This window comes from Leucopleurus acutus (genome assembly GCF_964270905.1).
Source record: "Leucopleurus acutus genome assembly, chromosome: 9".
Taxonomy (NCBI): Eukaryota; Metazoa; Chordata; class Mammalia; order Artiodactyla; family Delphinidae; genus Leucopleurus; species Leucopleurus acutus.
The window spans coordinates 71847445-71866536 of NC_139144.1; the positions used below are offsets into that span (position 1 = coordinate 71847445).

General features: G+C 40.7%; 1 protein-coding gene across 2 annotated transcripts in view; it reads right to left on the bottom strand.

The window, feature by feature from the left end:
• Nucleotides 1-19092, bottom strand: part of DOCK4 (dedicator of cytokinesis 4) — a 481996-nt gene that overhangs the window by 235457 nt on the left and 227447 nt on the right. For both annotated transcript variants that reach the window (XM_082846152.1, XM_082846151.1), the window contains exons 7-8: nucleotides 16520-16604; nucleotides 9321-9472 (exon numbers count right to left, since the gene is read on the bottom strand). In XM_082846152.1, the coding sequence (XP_082702278.1) occupies nucleotides 9321-9472; nucleotides 16520-16604 (237 nt within the window). The remainder of the gene's footprint in view (nucleotides 1-9320; nucleotides 9473-16519; nucleotides 16605-19092) is intronic.

Genomic DNA, 19092 nt, shown 5'->3' on the forward strand with positions numbered 1-19092 from the left:
GACGTAAGAGACATGACTTAATTTGCCCAGGCTGATGTAGCTACTGAATGGCAATGGCAGATCCTCTGACTCTAGAACCTGGCCACTTATATACTATAGAGTGGTATCTGCACAAGATACAAGATCTGAGTCTTGAGGATGGAGAGAAATTCAGACATAGTCCAGAAAGAGTTCATATAAAAAAAAATATCTGTGCCTCACCAATAATAATCATTACTTTTTCTTAAATGACAGAACTGGAATATACTAAAAAAGAAGGTAATTTTAGGCAATATAAAATTTATATGGAAATGAAGCATTTAATGAAAATGGAGAGTTTAACTGTGTGATGATAGAAAAAGCACATAACTTCAGTCAAGTATGTGAATAAGGTACCAGCAAGAAAGTCAACTTTATCTGAACTTAATTACTATGAAAAGCCTTTTTGTATTTAATCACCCGGATAAGACTTTTTAAAGAAGTACTACTCTGTGCTGTTTTCTCAAATAAAAGCCCATGCCAACAGCTTACACGTATACAAGCAGCCCTATACTAGGCTGAGGGCTCACTGGTGGAACTTAGGTCCTATTAAACATATCCTCTGATGAGAATGAAATACGGTAACAGATTAGTCCTGAAACTTAGAATATAGCACTAACCAAAGTACTGAAAGTTATAAGGGAAATAGTCAACAAGTGGACTATGTCATTTTCATTGGCCCATGTAACTTATACTCTATTGTAGATTAACTGACATATTAATATGTCAACACAGGAAAGATAAGAATACACACATCCACAGCTGCACAGACCATGAAAAACATAAACGCTACGACTATTTCTATCACCAAATAGTACAACATCCAATTTTAAATGCAAGCTGATTGTGCTTCGCTTTATTGCACTTCACAGATATTGCATTTTTTGCAAATTGAAGGTCTGTGACAAACCTGTGAAGAGCAAGTCTATCGGCGCCCGTTTTCCAACATTTGCTCATTTCAGGTCTCTGTGTCAGGTTTTCGTAATTCTAGCAATATTTCAGGCTTTTTCATTATTATTATATTTGTCATAGTGACCCATGATCGGTGATCTCTGATGTTACCACTGCAATTCTTTTGGGGCATCTCGAACTGCGCCCATACAAGTTGGGTGTATGATCTGACTGCTCCACCATCATGAGATGTTCCTCATCTCTCTCCCTCTCCTAAGGCCTCCCTGTTCTCTGAGATACAATAATACTGAAATAAGGACAATTAATAACCCTACAATGGCCTCCACGCATTCAAATGAAAGGAAGAGCCGCATGTTTCTCACTTTAACTCAAAAGCTAGAAACGATTAAGCTTCATGAGGAAGGTATGTGGAAAGCTGAGACAGGCTGAAAGCTAGGCCTCTCACACCAGTTAGCCAAGTTGTGACTGCACAAAGGGAAAGTTCTTGAAGGAAATGAAAAGTGCTACTCCAGTGAACACATGAAAGGTAGAGCAAAACAGCTTTATTGATGATATGGAGAAAATTTTAGTGGTCTGGAGAGAGATCAAACCAGCCACAACATTCCCTTCAGCCAAAGTCAGATCCAGAGAAAGGCCCTAACTCTCATCAATTCTCTGAAGGCTGAGAGAGGCGAGAAAGTTGCAGAAGAAATGTTTGAAGCTAGCGGAGGTTGGTTCATGGGGTTTAAGGCAAGAAGCCGTCTCCATAACATCAAAGTGCCAGGTGAAGCAGCAAGTGCTGATGTAGAAGCCGCAACAAGTTATCCAGAAGATCTAGCTAAGATAATCCATGAAGGTGGCCACACCAAACAACAGATTTTCAAGGTAGACACAACAGCCTTATATCATAAGAAGATGCCATCTAGGACTTTCATAGCTGGAGAGGAGAAGTCAGTGCCTGGCTTCAAAACTTCAAAGGACAGGCTGACTCTCCTATTTGAGGCTAATGCAGCTGGTGACTTTAAGTTGAAGCCAATGCTTGTCTACCATTCTGAAAATTGTAGAGCCTTTAAGAATGATGCTAAATCTACTATGCCTATGCTCCATAAATGATACAACAAAGCCTGGATGACATCATATCTGTTTACAATATGGTTTACTGAATATTTTAAGGCCACTGTTGAGACCTAGTATCCTGGAAAAAGAGATTCCTTTTAAAATATTACTGTTCATTGACAACGTACCTGGTCACCTAAGATCTCCGATGGTGAGGTACAACAAGACTCATGCTGTTTTCATGCCTGCTAACACAACATCCATTCTGCAGCTCATGGATCAAGGAGTCATTTCGACTTTCAAGTCTTACTATTTAAGAAATACAATTTGTAAGGCTATAGCTGCCATAGATAGTGATTCCTCTTGTGGATCTGGGCAAACTCAATTGAAAGCCTCTGAAAGGATTCATCGTTCAAGATGCCATTAAGAAAACACTTGTGCTTCATGGGAAGATGTCTCAATAACATTAACAGGAGCTTGGAAGAAGTTGATTCCAACCCTCATGGATGAGTTTGAGGAGCTCAAGACTTCAGTGGAGGAAGTAACTGTAGATGTGGTAGACACAGCAAGAGAACTGGAATTAGAAGTGGAGACTGAAGATGTGACTGAATGGCTGCAATCTCATAGTTAACCTCGAAAGGATGAGAAGTGGCTTCTTAAGGATGAGCAATGAAAGTGGTTTCTTGAGATGAAATCTACTCCTGGTGAAGATGCTGTGAAGATGGTTGAAATGACAACAAAGGATCTATAATATTATATGAACTTAGTTGATAAGGCAGGGTTTAAGAGGACTGACTCCCATTTTTGAAAGAAGTTCTGCTGTGGGTAAAATGCTATCAAACAGCATTGCATGCTACAGAGAGATCGTTCATGGAAAAAAAGAGTCAACTGGTGCAGCAAATTTCACTGATGTCTTAGTTGAAGAAACTGTCACAGCCACCCCAGCCTTCAGTGACGACCACCCTCATCAGTCAGCACCATCAATATGTCTTGCTGGTGGCAAGACACTCCACCAGCAAAAAAGATGAGGGATCAGATGATGGTTAGCATTTTTTAGCAATAAAGTTTTGTTTTTTTGCGGTACGCAGGCCTCTCACTGCTGTGGCCTCTCCTGTTGCGGAGCACAGGCTCTGGACGCGCAGGCTCAACGGCCATGGCTCACGGATCCAGCCGCTCCACGGCATGTGGGATCTTCCCAGACCGGGGCACGAACCCGTGTCCCCTGCATCGGCAGGCGGACTCTCAACCACTGTGCCACCAGGGAAGCCCAACAATAAAGTATTTTTTGATTAAGATACACATTTTTTTTTTCAGACACAAAGACTATAGTATAGTGTAAACATAACTTTTGTATGCACCAGGAAACCAAAAAATTCCTGTGACTTGCTTTATTGTGATACTCACTTTATTTCAGTTGTCTGGAACCAAACCTGTGGTTTGATTTCTTTATACAAATCCCCTCTCCCCTGATATTCCCAGTCCTATACCCCAGTTTATGCACATCCACTCTCTGCCCTTTCGCCCTTTCTCCAGTCCTTGCCTGATCTTCCCACCTGCAATTTCAAGGTTGTTTCCTGATGTCTTCTAAGGGACCTTGACCCAGCAATGACCTCCCCTCTCCCATGAGGGTAACCTCTCCCAGGTTACTGGATCCTTCCTGTCAATTCTTAATAAGCTCAAGCCTCTTCCACTTCAGTTTCTTAAAAAAACAAAACAAAAGGAAAAACCCTCAACAGACCCCTTGCTATACACTGGTGAGTAAAAAATTGGTTGCGGAAGAAAACAGATTACTATTAATATCGAAGTTTATGAGAATGGGTATAGAAAAGTGATTAAGGACAGTGATGCCTGATCAGACTGCATGTTAAAATACAACTCCACTATATACCAGCTGTGTGGCCTTGGGCAAGTTATTAATCGCTCTGTGCCTCACTTTCCCCATCTATAAAAAATGGGGATATAGTCAGCCTTCCGTATCTGTAGGTACTGCATCCGCAGAGTCAATCAACTGCAGATAGAAAATATTCAGGAAAAAATATTCCAGAAAGTTTCAAAAAGCAACTATTTAAATAGTATTTATATTTTATTAGGTATTATAAGTAATTTAGAGATGATTAAAAGTATATGGGAGGATGTGTGCATGTTATATGCAAATACTATGCCATTTTATGTAAGGAACTTGAGTATCTGTGGATTTTGGTACCTGAGGGAGGTCCTGAACCAATTCCCCACAGATACCAAGCGAAGACTGTATTAATATTACCTACCTCGTAAGGTTGTTACAAGGGATAAATAAGTTAATATTTATTAAACAGCTTAGAACAGTGTCTGGCACATGGTTGTGTTATATGGCATATAAGTGTTAGTTAAATAAACTGAATAGAACTGAATAAAATGAAATTACACATGCTATCTAGGGAAATGATTCCCTGATTCTTCTAGCTATACTCTTACAGCTTGGAGAAATTATAAACTTTCAACCAGATAGATGCTCTCTAAAAATATTTCACTCATATAAAACTTAATTTGGCAAACATTTTTTTAACTAAGAAATTATCTTTTATGGTGAGAAATCATGTCAAAGACTGTGCAAAACTCACTCAAATAAACTAACGTATTTAGTTAGTGATGATAATTGAGTCTAAAGTAGCTGTACCTGCCAGGGGCTCTGTCTGGGCAGATGCTGTTACATGAACAAATGAGGAAGGAAAAAAGGAGAAGAAGTACAGGGTAGGTGTATGTTAGCAAGATGCTGTCAGAATATGCCTGCATCTTTCTGGTACAGTAACAGGTGTCTGAAACATGCATCAGAGGCTTAATATTCTAGGTCACCTTCAGGCAGAAGCTGTTTCGAATAATATTAATGGGCTTTCTAAACACAGCTCAACATCAATGACTAATTGTTTCAAGTCTCTGTCAGAAAACGTACCCTTCCTGGTACTGAGGAAATACCATGTGCTTCATTTCTCCACACAGTAAACTAGAGGCGGTAATTTTCATGTGTTGACTCCTTTTGCATTTGACATCTCCAGGTACTGAATCTAAGATTCTGATCACTGGCACACAGTAAGAGTTGATGCTTTTTTGCTATTCTTAAAGTATCTTGAGAAGGACTCAATTTGAAAAACCAATTTCTATAGCATAGGATATTTCTGAGGCCCTATATTAGTTTCAGTGTTATCACTATCAATAATTTATAACAACTTATTATTAGGGCTATCAGTCTCTGAAGAGCTCTCTCTGGGCAATAAAATCCTGCTCAGTGATGGAAACGTTCAGACAAATATTGAAGCCCTTGAGGAGGAACGTGGCTGAGGCCAACGCAGGAAGGGGGTGTTCACAGGGCAAACTCTGGGGGCAGATCACTGGCTTGCAACTCTGTGCTTTGCCTCTTGCCAGTTTGTAAACTTAGGCAAGTTCCCTAACCTTTCTGTGCCTTGCTTCCTCACCTATACAATCAGTGCTGATAATATATTTAAAGCATTTAGAACAAAGTCTGGCAGGTGATTAGTGCTCAATAAAATCCTGGCTGTTTGCTTCTTAGAGGAGGTAAGTTAAACGAAAAAGTCCTAGCCAGTTGTCTGCCTTGTGAGAGGAATAAACATCTATCTTTCCTAATCAAACTTCTACAGGGTTTGTACATGTTGGCCCCTCCACCTGTACCTGGACAAGGTAATTTCCTGTGATTAATGGTCAGGGCAACACCATAAAGATTACACTTAGATTGTATTTTATTTTCTGTAAATTACAGCACTAGTGATTCTATTTAACAACAAATGCATTCCCTGAACTATACCATCTTTTGCCTAGTAAATTTTATGGTTTGGATTGGACTTCGAATGCTGAAAAAGAAATAAAAAATCAAATTATCCATTCTCTTCAACAAATAAATTATAAGGAATTTAAGAGGGAGAGGGAAAGGGAAACTACAGCTGCAAAGTGACTGGCAAACTTATCAGCCATGCAACGGATGGACTTTATTTGGATCACGTAAATTCCAAATTCCAAATTTGGAATCTGTAAAACAATATACATCAGTCAACAGCAGAACTCTGAATAGACTGGAAATGGATAACTGATGATGTTAAGGGAATATTTATTTTGTGGGTGGCAATTTCTTTAGAGTGCCTTTTTTTTTTTGCAGTACTTAGGCCTCTCACTGTCGTGGCCTCTCCCATTGCGGAGCACAGGCTCCGGACGCGCAGGCTCAGTGGCCATGGCTCACGGGCCCAGCCGCTCCGCGGCATGTGGGATCTTCCCGGACAGGGGCACGAAGCCGTGTCCCCTGCATTGGCAGGCGGACTCTCAACCACTGCGCCACCAGGGAAGCCCTTCTTTTTTTTTTTTAACAGATAGGTACACCCCGTAATATTTACATATGAAAATTTGATGTCTGGGATTTGCCTCCCATAAGCTGGGGGCAAAGAGGAGGACTAGAAAGGGATGTGGTTAAAACAAGATCAGCCCTGAGTCAATCACTCTCATCACTGGTGGCAGGTCCACGAAGCTTCACGATACTATTTTACTTTTTTATACATCTGAAATTTTCTAAAATAAGAAGTTTTAAAAAGTAATACGAGTTGATTTTAAAATACCCCCACATCCCACACTGCATTCATTGTTGCACATAAGAAGAAACACAACAATGCCTCAAACATCGTATCTCGCATTTATAATACCTTTTTCTGTGAAGATGCAAATACTTTACACTCATCAGCTACGCCAGAAGCAGTGAGGGAAGCAAGACTTGTCACCAGTTTCAAGATGAAGGAAAAGACAGAGGTAGGTGAAAGGATCAGGGCAGCAGCAGTCAACTGCAGAGACAAGAATCAAGCCCAGTCCTCAGATCTGTGCATCCTAAGGCCTCTTCAAAAGGTAATGGTGACACCACCCTGTGCAGCGTGAATCCGAGCTACTCATAGCAAGGTTTTGAACACTCCCTAAAAGAATAATCGCTGTGCTATCTGAGGCCTCAGAGAGTCAAGAAAAGAAACCTGAGATGGTTCCAAACACCTAGTAAGCGGGTGTTTTCACTCTTACTCATTCTTTTGTCAATCACCTTTATAGTGATTATGAGTTTGGGAGGTGAGAGCCCATGGCCAAGCTCAGTGAGTAGAAGCAGGGGAGAGAAATTCAGGCTTGATTTCTCCTAGGGTCATTCTGTATCAGGTGTGTGCGACAGAGGGAAAGGGAGATGGGAGGGAGAGGGGAAGCAAGAGGGGAGGGGGAGAGGGTGGAGGGGAAAAAACCAGGAGGGGGAAGGAGGGAGGGCAGAGGAGGGAGGCAGGCATGTAAGGCAGCCCAACCACATCCAGAGCAGTTAAAAGGCCCAGCTCCCGGCCTGAACCTAGGGACCACAAAAACAATATCTTAGGGTTTCTGTAGCCAGGTTATTTTCCTACTTTCACCAAGTAAGTAGGAATAAAAGAAAGGGAATTCTGTCGATCAAAACCTAAAAGAACATTTTAGAAAATCTGAAAATGTTTGTAACAAGACAAAACTGAAAGACCAGCTAATATTAATCCTACATAAATGCAATTTGAGTGGCAAAGGGGAATGTATATTCCTCAAAAACTTTAGCTGAACAGGAATGAGCAAAAGAGTGACCTCATTTCTCCCTGTTACAATCCATAACAAACAATAGCTTGTTAAATATTTTAGAGACCATACATTATACAATGTTATGAAGACTTTGGTTAAACTACACTACCTGGAAACCAAGCTTTCTAACACACACTTCAATATGTAAGCAGGCATTATCTCTAAATAATCTTTCATATGTCTAAAGCCAGTGCTAAGCTGTAACTTGAATCCTTTTCTCAGGCCTTTATCTTCCCTTTTTAGTGGTGTTGATTTGGGAAGGGGGAAGGGTTTTTTAACTCACTGATTCATTTTCTCCAACAGTATATAAAGTCGATTTTGAAACTGAATTACCATTGTTATTTCCACACCTCATAAACCCTGTCCTTGCTGCACAAAACCACCACCTTTAAATTCTATGAACACAGGACTTCCCTGGTGGCGCAGTGGTTAAGAATCCGCCGGCCAATGCAGGGGACATGGGTTCGAGCCCTGGTCCGGGATGATCCCACATGCCGCAGAGCAACTAAGCCCGTGCTCCACAACTACTGAGCCTGCGCTCTAGAGCCCACGAACCACAACTACTGAGCCCACGTGCCACAACTACTGAAGCCTGAGCGCCTAGAGCTTGTGCTCCGCAACAAGAGAAGCCCGCGCACTGCAACGAAGAGTAGCCCCCACTCGCTGCAACCAGAGAAAGCCCGCGCACAGCAACGAAGACCCAATGCAGCCAAAAATAAATAAAATTTTAAAAATTAAAAAATTCTATGGACATAGTCCACTGTCAAGAAATAGAAAGTACACTTTCTAGTAGGTAATGAATAACATATAAGTTAATTCACCAAAGATTTTATGGCTATAAATGCACTAAAAATAAACTTCACACATATTTCCTAGAAAAAGATTTTTTTTTACCTGAAAATAGTCCAAGATTATTTTATATTTACAAAACAATATATGTGGCTTATTGTTGCTTAAAATTGTCAACGTTTATTTTAGTAAGTATTATTTCTTTAAAGTGTGGTACAATTGGGTCATTATGTGTAAGTTGTGGTACAATTTTAATTCCAAATTCAAATTTAAAAATTTTAATGTAAAAGATGGTGTGGATTGTGCTCAACTTTAAGACTTAAAAAATTTTAAACATAAAAGAAGTCTCAAAAAAAAGTTGAGACCTTTGGATAACAACCAAAACGTCCATTGTAAGCTTCTCCTAAATTTTGAAAACTTTCCATAAGAGACTACAACAGGTAAGACAGAGAAAGAAGAAAAATGAAGGTGAAAATTGTTTATTATTTCCCAGCTCTGAAACTCTCATGGGAAGGTTTCCAAGTATTTAGTTGTCTCTCAATATCATTTGATGCAGACAGGGTAAGAATAATATAATTGTTTACTGAAAATTTGAAAAATACAATGTATTGAACTTGATAAGCAAACAAACTTCAGATTTTAGAGATATTATGTCCTCCTTGAATTATCAATACAAAATAACTCCAACAACAGACCTGATATCAATGACATACTTTCATTTAATAATAATTATGGTTCCACAGTCCTTTTGAGTTTTTTAAAAAACGTTTGCATGCATCATTTCATCTAATTTTTGGGGAAACGCCCAGAAGTTAGGCAGCTTAGAAATTCACAGAGTTCTACAGATGAGAAAACAGGCTGATAGAGGAAAAATGTACAAGGTCATATATCCTGAAGCCTGCCAGTTGCAAACATCCACAATTCCAACATTAAGAATTTCAAGTCATATCTCCACATGCAGTTACCTGATTGGTCGATTCTCTTTACTGTCAAAGAGTGAAAAGATGACCTCAAGCTCCTCTCCCAGGTTGGAACACATGAGGCTTTTCATCTGCACAAAGAGGTGATGACTGCTGGCCTGCACTGGGGTATCTTTCTTCCGATGTCGATGCTCCATCTGAATGACACCCCCCCAAAAAACATGATCAGCATGGACCGAATTAAATAATGGAACCCAACAAGCTAGTTAGCTATGGTGTGATTATGATGTCCTGTGCTTTTTGTTGTTGTTGTTGTTGTGTATTTGGTATCTAGTTGGATGTTAAATTCCAAATTTTCTCCCAACCACTAAAATAAAAAACTGAAGTTTGCAGACCATCAAGGAATCCTGCTTTAAGATTTGTTTCTTAATCATTAATGTTAAAATGATATCAACTCACTGAGTAGATTCAGGCAGCGTGAAGTTCAAAGGATGCTATCGGTCCCTCGTCAACTCCCAGGGTGAGAACAAATTATTAACCATCTTTTAAAAATCAGACTAAATTGTATCTAGCTGATCATTTCGCTGAACAATGTAGCTATGACTTCACATTTCTCATAATTAAAAATTCTTTTAAAGCATACTAAATTTCAAACTTGTGGTAGTTTTCTGAGGCGGGCAGTATCAAATGATATTCAATCACTAGAGCAAGAAAATGTTTCTAACTTGCTGCAGAGCTACAGGGAAGCAGACCTAAGAAAGGCAGTGAGGGGTCTAAAGGCAGGAACAGAGTCTGTGTCCATCTCTTATTTCCGTCCTTAATACAGCTAGCCTAGGCTATACTTGGGAGGCGGGACCGGAAGTAAGAGTTCCCACAAGTTGAGGAAGGAAAGGAATCACCCATGGTTCCAGGGGTGAGGAGAACATGAGAATGATCATTTAGTCAACATATACTTGTTACGTATCTATTATGAGCCCAGCACTGGGAATGCAATGATGCGTAAACACAGAAACAGCCCGCCTTCATAGAGCTTTTCTACTAGGGGGAGCAGACATCAACAAAATTTTCCCACAAACGGATAGAAAACTGCAACTCTGATGAATGGAGAATTTGACTTGTTTCTGGGCAGTCAGAGAAGGTTTCTTGGGAAAATGACACTTCAGCTGAGAGCGAAAGAGTGAGCGGGAATTATGAACCATCTAGGACAGTACTTCTCAAACTACCTGCAGTGAAGGACCAGGTTGGTTTTTCCGCCTAACCTACCGCAGATTGATATTTTCATAAAATATCATAAAAATGCCATGGCAATGTCAAAATGTTATAAAGGTTTCTAAACGTTTACTCGCCATTTTTGTACTTGGGCCAGTTACAAACAGTTCACGGTCCAGCTAGTTCTTGGACCACAGTGTGAGCAGAACTGACTCAGGGTGTAAGAGCACAGGGAAAACATACAGAAAGGCTGTGAATTAACAGAACAGGTGCTAAGAATGTGTAAGAGTATTGCTTTCATAACACAGACTACTAAAGAGGCTACTTCTTGTGGATCACTTGACAATTAAAAAAATATATTAATAGCTCAGGGATTAACTCCAAAGGAGTCATATCCTTTGTTGAGGTTAAGGTACAGAACTCTATGTCTACATCAGCCATCTTTTTGTGTTTCTAAGTATAGTTCAGTAACTAATGACTAACTAAGATTTGAATGCAAAGAAATGCCATGTACAATTATAGATGCAGCAGCATAAAATCACCAGAAGTTTTTCATGCTTTTATTTTTTAAATTGAACCACTTGAAAAGTAGACAGCTAAAAAAATGCAATTAACCAAGTGCATCTATAATTATTGTATACTCAGCAGGTACACTGGACACGCCTCTGTGAAAGTGAAGAGTAAGTGCATTTTCTTTTAAAGTTGACCTCAGCATTGTGGTATGTGTTGGCCATAATTACTAGAAAAGGCTTTCTGCAGAGAAATATTCTAACTAGAAAAAAAGCATAATTCTTTTTTTTCTATGAGGGTTGCTCTATTTTGGGCTTTAAAAATCCTTTATAACAGGGCAAAGGAAACATAATGCATTCATAAAACTATATCTCTTTAACTTCTCAAGCTTTTTATTTTCTGAAGTTGCTAACTTATTTACCGATTTACTTAAAAGTTCAGGGTAACAATGCGCAAACTGCTATGAAGAAATGAGTAACTACTAAAGGCTAGAGCTGAAAAAACATTATGAATAGAACAGACCTCAAAGAGATGTCTGGTCTTTACTTCAAACAGTGCAAAGTTCCCAGCGTCATTCATGACATTCACTAAAAACTGAGGAGAAAAATTAGCTCCCTTATTCCTGCAAAGAATCCAATCTATCTAGATCAGTGGTTCTCAACCTTGGCTGCACTTTAGAATCACCAAGAGAGCTTTTAAAAAATACTTATGCCCAGGTCCCATCCCAGAACAATTAAATTAGAATTTCTAGGGGACGGGGGTCTGGACAGTGGTAGTTTTAAAAGCTCCCCAGGTGATTCTAATGTGCAATGAGGGCTGAGAATCACTGATTGAAATCATGTGCAGGGAGATGCAAATCCTAGAAGAGTGAAAAACGTATTGTTGCATCTCTTGTATAATTACTGCCTTGGTCTTTGCACGCATGCTAGTAATAAGCCCACTTAATTCTACCCTTTGTACGTGTGACATGGGCCCTCACAAATGGCACTGAAATCTCCTCTCTTCCTCACCCACCATCCTTCCATGCCTGAGACAGATTTGAACTTACATAGGTTAGGATGTCTTGTTTATCTTTTGGTAATTCACTACTTTGGGGAACTGCTAAAAATCTCTCTGTGAATATATTATTGCAGTAGCAAAATTTAAAAGGTGTGTCCACACTTCGAGAACTATGATTTGGTAGTTATAACACAGAGACAAAAATCCATCTCTGAAATAATTTATGGTTACAAAGCCATCTAGCAGTGACTCTACATGTGCTTACAGTTTAACTAGACTTTTGATTAGGAAAAGAAACAGATGCATTCCGAAGATTTATTAAAGTGATACAAATTATTAACCCTCACTAATGCATTAATTACTGGGTGAATGGTCCACACCAGGGTTCGCACCTTCAGCACTACTGACAATTTGGGCTGGTAACTTCTCTGTCGTGGGGCTGTCCTGGGCTTGGTAGGATGTTTAACGTCTTTTTCTGGCATCTACTCTCCAGATACCAGTAGTACCTCTCCCCACTCCCCACCATCCCCAATTGTGACAACCAAAAATGTCTCCGGACATTGCCAAATGTACCCTGTTCTCTGTTGGAGAACCACTGGCCTACCCACTAAGTATCACAAAGCAAGCAGCTAACCTGATCTTATTAAAACCAAGAAAGGTTCCTAAAAAGATACTCCTCATGCCCAAACAACCAGAGAACCCAGCCAATAAAGTCCTCTTTACTACAGAAGGATTGAGCTCTGGTTGTTGGCAGTAAACCGTATGTTCCAACGGGACATATGTCAACACGGTGAGGTTTAGCGCATTTTACTGCGTAGATGAACAAAATCAGGTGAGAAAGATCTGCTAACAGGACTATCAAAAACCCAAAACAAGACATTTTTTTCCTAATGATGCAGTAGGGAGTGCGTAAGATGCAAACACCTGTGTTTCAAATATTACGGGGAGAAGACATAGTAAAGAAAGAGAAGTGGCAACAATTAATCCAGCATCCTGTGTTGGGGCATTTTACCTCCATGCCATGATCCTTGATCTAGGAGTGACAATAAATCACCACCCCACTCCCACCTTCACCATAAGGGATTGGTGGTGGTGCCTGCCAACTCCCCCTGGCGAAGTCAATACAATCAGTCACGTTTAGGTTGCATAGAGAAAAGGGCCAGTGCTACAGAGAACCTGATTACCGCTGGGCCAGGACATAAATAGGAACTTGAAGCTGCCTTAAAGAAAAAACATGTCCTTCTGAAGCTTATAATCATTTGGGGTTCTCTTGGGCTATTGTCTTTGCTTTAGAAGCAGTAAAATGCAATCGCTACGGAGGAGAAATTACAATTTCATGTAAAATTACAATGTTTTATTTTCCTCATCTGTCAAATGAAGACTGTGGACTAGGTTCTGAGCTATAAAATATGAAAAACCCCCTCCAATGGCAGTCATTGCTAACCGATCACAGCCTGGAAGAGACCCCAGAATCTTATCAATATAACACTCCCAACAGCCACAACTAACAAATCGGAATGTTCAAAGAGATGAAATAAATTTCCCATCCCACATATGACATTAAGTAAAAAGAAGAGAGATAAAATCACACGCATACAAAATCAAACTTGGGAAAATAAAACATATTTGTGACAGACACTGTTAGTTGCTTCTCAAATATTTGACATCCCTAGCTAAATATGGGGATGTGACTGTGTTCTGGCCAATGAAATGTGAGTGCAAGTATTGTGTGGTAGTTCCAGGAAGGCTCATTAAAACAGTTGAGTCAACTGAGAGAAATCTTTCTCCTTCTTAAAGCTGGAGAGCAAGGTCATGGCTAGAGTTCTTGCAGCTATGTTGTACTTTGAAGTATCCTTGATGATGGAGCCTTTTTTGCTTCTGACACCATGAAACCACAAACAAGCCCAGGACTTCCTGCCTCTGGGCTTGCATACTGTAAAGGAGAAATAATTTCCATCATGTCTAAGCTTCTCTTATTTACTTATTTCATTGAACACAGCCAAATCTAATCTTATCTAGCACATAAGGCTGCCATTATTCTTGCCATCTTACCTCCTTAATAAGGATGAAATAAAGATGACAAAGGAATGAAAACTGACTGAATGCTTAGGTGCTTTGCAAACATTGTCTGTCAAGGAAAGGCATTTTACGTGCATTTCTTATTTAACCTTCCTAACAAACATGGTTAGAATTATTTTTCCATTTAATAGACTAAGAAACTGAAGCTCTGAAAGATTTAGCAGTAAGTCCAAGATCAGAGAGCTGGTGGAAGGAAGAGATGAAATTTAAACCTTGTTTTTTGGATCTATGCCCATAGTCTTCTCATAATACCGTAGTAACATCAAAATCATTAAGTGATTGCTTATTAAGTGCAAATCACTGAACGAGATTATGTTGGACATAACAGAGGAAGTATCAATATAGGACACGGTGCCCACTGTGAAGAAACTTCAAATTGAGTGAGAGATTAAAACAAAAGTGAGAGACAAAATCTGATGCCCAACAGTTAAATAAACTATAATAAAAATGTCCCATTAGAGGATGTCGCTGACAAATCAATTCTAGAGATTTTGTTTGTTACATAAGCTAAGAGTTAGTGGTGACTTTTACTGCGAATATTCTCCTTGTGTGCCCTTCCTCCATCTCTGCCCTCCTCCCTCCAACCAACCTTCAACTGTGTTTTTGCTCTGGGCCTGATACCCTGCTTAGCACTGATGCCACAGAGGGGTGCGGCATGAAACATCACCCTCAAGAAGCTCAACGTAAAGCAAAGGAAATTCTCCACAGAAGCGGAATTTATTCCAACGGAAATAATGAGCTATAGATAATCTGAACAGATTGATGATGAAGGGGAAAACTGAAAGCGGTATTAAGAACTGCTTTCTCAAATCAGACATACGTCTGATGGGTTTACTGATGATTTTTTCCCCCACGTTTTTCAGATAATTTCAGGTGAAGAATAATCTGCAATTCTATGAAGAATACTCTAAGCTTGGGAAGCTATCCCCAGAGAGGTAGGATGTTCCAAAAAGGAGTCAGCTATTTTCCACAGTCACTCCTCCTTGAAACGTGGGGTAAGATGCAGTGGTAACTGGAGCAAAGCAAAGAAACGCCTGGGATACTGGCTTCTTTGATTTGAGGTTTTAAAATAGCTCAGTGAGTATCTAGAGATTAGGTAAAACTTTATACAAATATTAAGAATACGAGGCTAGGGGGGCTTCCCTGGTGGCGCAGTGGTTAAGAGTCCGCCTGCCGATGCAGGGGACATGGGTTTGTGCTCCCGTCCGGGAAGATCCCACATGCCGCAGAGCGGCTGGGTCCGTGAGCCATGGCCGCTGAGCCTTCGCGTCCGGAGCCTGTGCTCCGCAACCGGAGAGGCCACAATGAGAGGCCCGTGTACCGCAAAGAAAAAAAAAGAATACGAGGCTAGGGACTTCCCTGGTGCGGCAGTGGTTAAGAATCCGCCTGTCAGTGCAGGGGACACAGGTTCGAGCCCTGGTTCGGGAAGATCCCACATGCTGCGGAGCTACTAAGCCCATGCGCCACAACTACCGAGCCTGCACTCTAGAGGTTCGGGATGATCCCACATGCTGCGGAGCTACTAAGCCTGTGTGCCACAACTACCGAGCCTGCATTCTAGAGCCCGTGAGTCACAACTACTGAGCCCGCGTGTTGCAACTACTGAAGCCCATGTGCCTAGAGCCCGTGCTCTGCAACAAGAGCACCGCAACAAGAAGCCCACACACCGCAACGAAGAGTAGCCCCCACTCACCGAAACTAGAGAAAGCCTGCGCACAGCAACGAAAACCCAACGCAGCCAAAAAAAAAAAAAAAAAAAAAAAAAAATACAAGGCAGATGGGACCAGATTTGGGGAACCTAGATGCCAAGTAAATAACTGAACTTCAACCTACCATGTAACTAGACAAAAAACTTAACTCATGGATGAGGCCACAATGGGCAAGATGACCAAATATCTCAGGATTATTAACAAGTTTCAGCACTTAGGGATGGCCTGGGGTTTGGGAGAGGTGGGGGATAAATCTAGCATTTGGAGACCAAGGAAGGGATACTTTCAGGAGTCTGTGCATACAGTGATAGCAGGGCAGGGAGGGGAGCTAACATATTGGTGAGCACTAACTGGAAACCATTAGTCACAACAATATCCTGAAACAGAACAGATAAATATGTATGACTTGTAACCATTCCACTAGACTAGGCAAAATACAAAGATTTCACTAGACGAGGCAAAGTACAAAGATTTGCAAAATAAAACTTAAAACTTCTTTGTCTTTACTTCCTAGTGCCTGGGCATTGAGAGCTCATTAGGAACGTCAGGGCATTCTGAGGTGGGTAAATTATCTCAGTTTTGTACTTGAGGCATGGTCACCTCAGCTCTCAATTCTCTTTACTTGCTCCAAATTAAACCGGGAACATCCTGTTCTTACAAAATCAAGCAAGTATGAAGAGTGTCATGGAAACCACAAAATTAGCAGTGAGGCTGTGAGCCAAGGATTCCTATACCTACCAATCGGTAGAGCTCAGTAATGCTGATGTCCTCTGGATCCACCATCGCGTACTCTTTCCTAGGCACCAGGTCCAGTCCCAGTTGTCTAGAAAACAGATTGCAAACATTTGGCGGAAGAGTTACCTTGATAGGATATATTAAAAATAATTATCTTTGGGCTTCCCTGGTGGCGCAGTGGTTGAGAGTCCGCCTGCCAATGCAGGGGACACGGGTTCGTGCCCCGGTCCAGGAAGATCCCACATGCCGCGGAGCGGCTGGGCCTGTGAGCCATGGCCGCTGAGCCTGCGTGTCCAGAGCCTGTGCTCCGCAATGGGAGAGGCCACAACAGTGAGAGGCCCGCGTACCCCCCCAAAAAAATAAAATAAAATAAATTAAAAAAATAATTATCTTTACTGTATCACCCTAACATTCGATATATCACCCACCATGCTTCTCTCACCCATATTTTTTACCTTATATTAACCTCTCACTGTGATTGGAGTAAGTGACTAGGCTGAACACTGGTCATAACTTGAGAAACAGAAGATGACAAAGGCAAGTAAATGGGGTCAGGTGGGAATGGGCTGGCACTCTTGGTGGAGCACTCCTGCCACTGGGGGCCTCGGTACTCTATGGTGGGGAACCTTTAGCACCCTACAAGCTATGACCACAGAAACCCTTCCTCCTTGTACTGGGGTGGAAACTAGAGATAGACATAATTTTGTTCTAGAAACAGAGTTGAGGAGAGGGAAATGTAGCCTTTAGGATTTGACCTGGCACCAAAATTCCTAGTTATATCCAGAGCTAACACATTAATAATGGGAATCTCTGGCAACACGTGCATGGTCCTTATTCATAGCAAGTTCTGGGGTCAGTCATTAGGAGAAACTCAGTAAAGGCAGGGGAGAGAAATTAGGACAGCATAGGTCTACGCCTGCGGTAGCAAAAATGGCTTAATCTCTTACGTCAGGTTTCATTGTGACTGATATGTGAATTACTATGCTAAGAAATATTCTAATGTTATATCCAGCCTCAGTGGGACCAGTATGGTATCAGATTTGTGATGTCTTACCATGGACAGAGGAAAATGAGTATAATCTTGCCAGTTTCCCTCTAGTGACCTTGATAACATACTCCTCTCCAGGCATCCACCTTACTACACTGATGTCAAGGCTGTATAATTCTACTCATCTCCGTAACCATCACAACTATCCCAAAGGCTGCATGATGTCTCTCTACCAGACTCCCCTCAATTATCCCACTCCGGGTCTCACACTTAATTCTCTGAGGATATTTTGCTCTACATCCCTTCTACATCATTACTCTCTCTAATACGGAAGTCTTCCTGCATGGCATTTCCAATTATACAACCAAAGCCTTCTCACTTTTGTATTTTAAAAACATCCTAAAACAGATGGAGAGATATACCATGTTCTTGGATTGGAAGAATCAACATTGTGAAAATGACTATACTACCCAAAGCAATCTATAGATTCAATGCAATCCCTATCAAACTACCACTGGCATTTTTCACAGAACTAGAACAAAAAATTTTGCAATTTGTATGGAAAAACAAAAGACCCTGAATAGCCAAAGCAATCTTGAGGACGAAAAAAGGAGCTGGAGGAATCAGGCTCCCTGACTTCAGACTCTACTACAAAGCTACAGTAATCAAGACAGTATGGTACTGGCATAAAAACAGAAAGATAGATCAATGGAACAGGATAGAAAGCCCAGAGATAAACCCACGCACATATGGACACGTTATCTTTGATAAAGGTGGCAGGAATGTACAGTGGAGAAAGGACAGCCTCTTCAATAAGTGGTGCTGGGAAAACTGGACAGATACATGTAAAAGTATGAGATTAGAACACTCCCTAACACCATACACAAAAATAAACTCAAAATGGATTAAAGACCTAAATGTAAGGCCAGAAACTATCAAACTCTTAGAGGAAAACATAGGCAGAACACTCTATGACATAAATCACAGCAAGATCCATTTTGACCCACCTCCTAGAGTAATGGAAATAAAAACAAAAATAAACAAATGGGACCTAATGAAACTGCAAAGCTTTTGCACAGCAAAGGAAACCATAAACAAGACCAAAAGACAACCCTCAGAATGGAGAAAATATTTGCAAATGAAGCAACTGACCAAGGATTAATCTCCAAAATTTACAAGCAGCTCATGCAGCTCAATAACAAAAAAACAAACAACCCAATCCAAAAATGGGCAGAAGACCTAAATAGACATTTCTCCAAAGAAGATATACAGACTGCCAACAAACACATGAAAGAATGCTCAACATCATTAATCATTAGAGAAATGCAAATCAAAACTACAATGAGATATCATCTCACACCGGTCAGAATGGCCATCATCAAAAAATCTAGAAACAATAAATGCTGGAGAGGGTGTGGAGAAAAGGGAACACTCTTGCACTGCTGGTGGGAATGTGAATTGGTTCAGCCACTATGGAGAACAGTATGGAGGTTCCTTAAAAAACTACAAATAGAACTACCATATGACCCAGCAATCTCACTACTGGGCATATACCCTGAGAAAACGATAATTCAAAAAGAGTCATGTA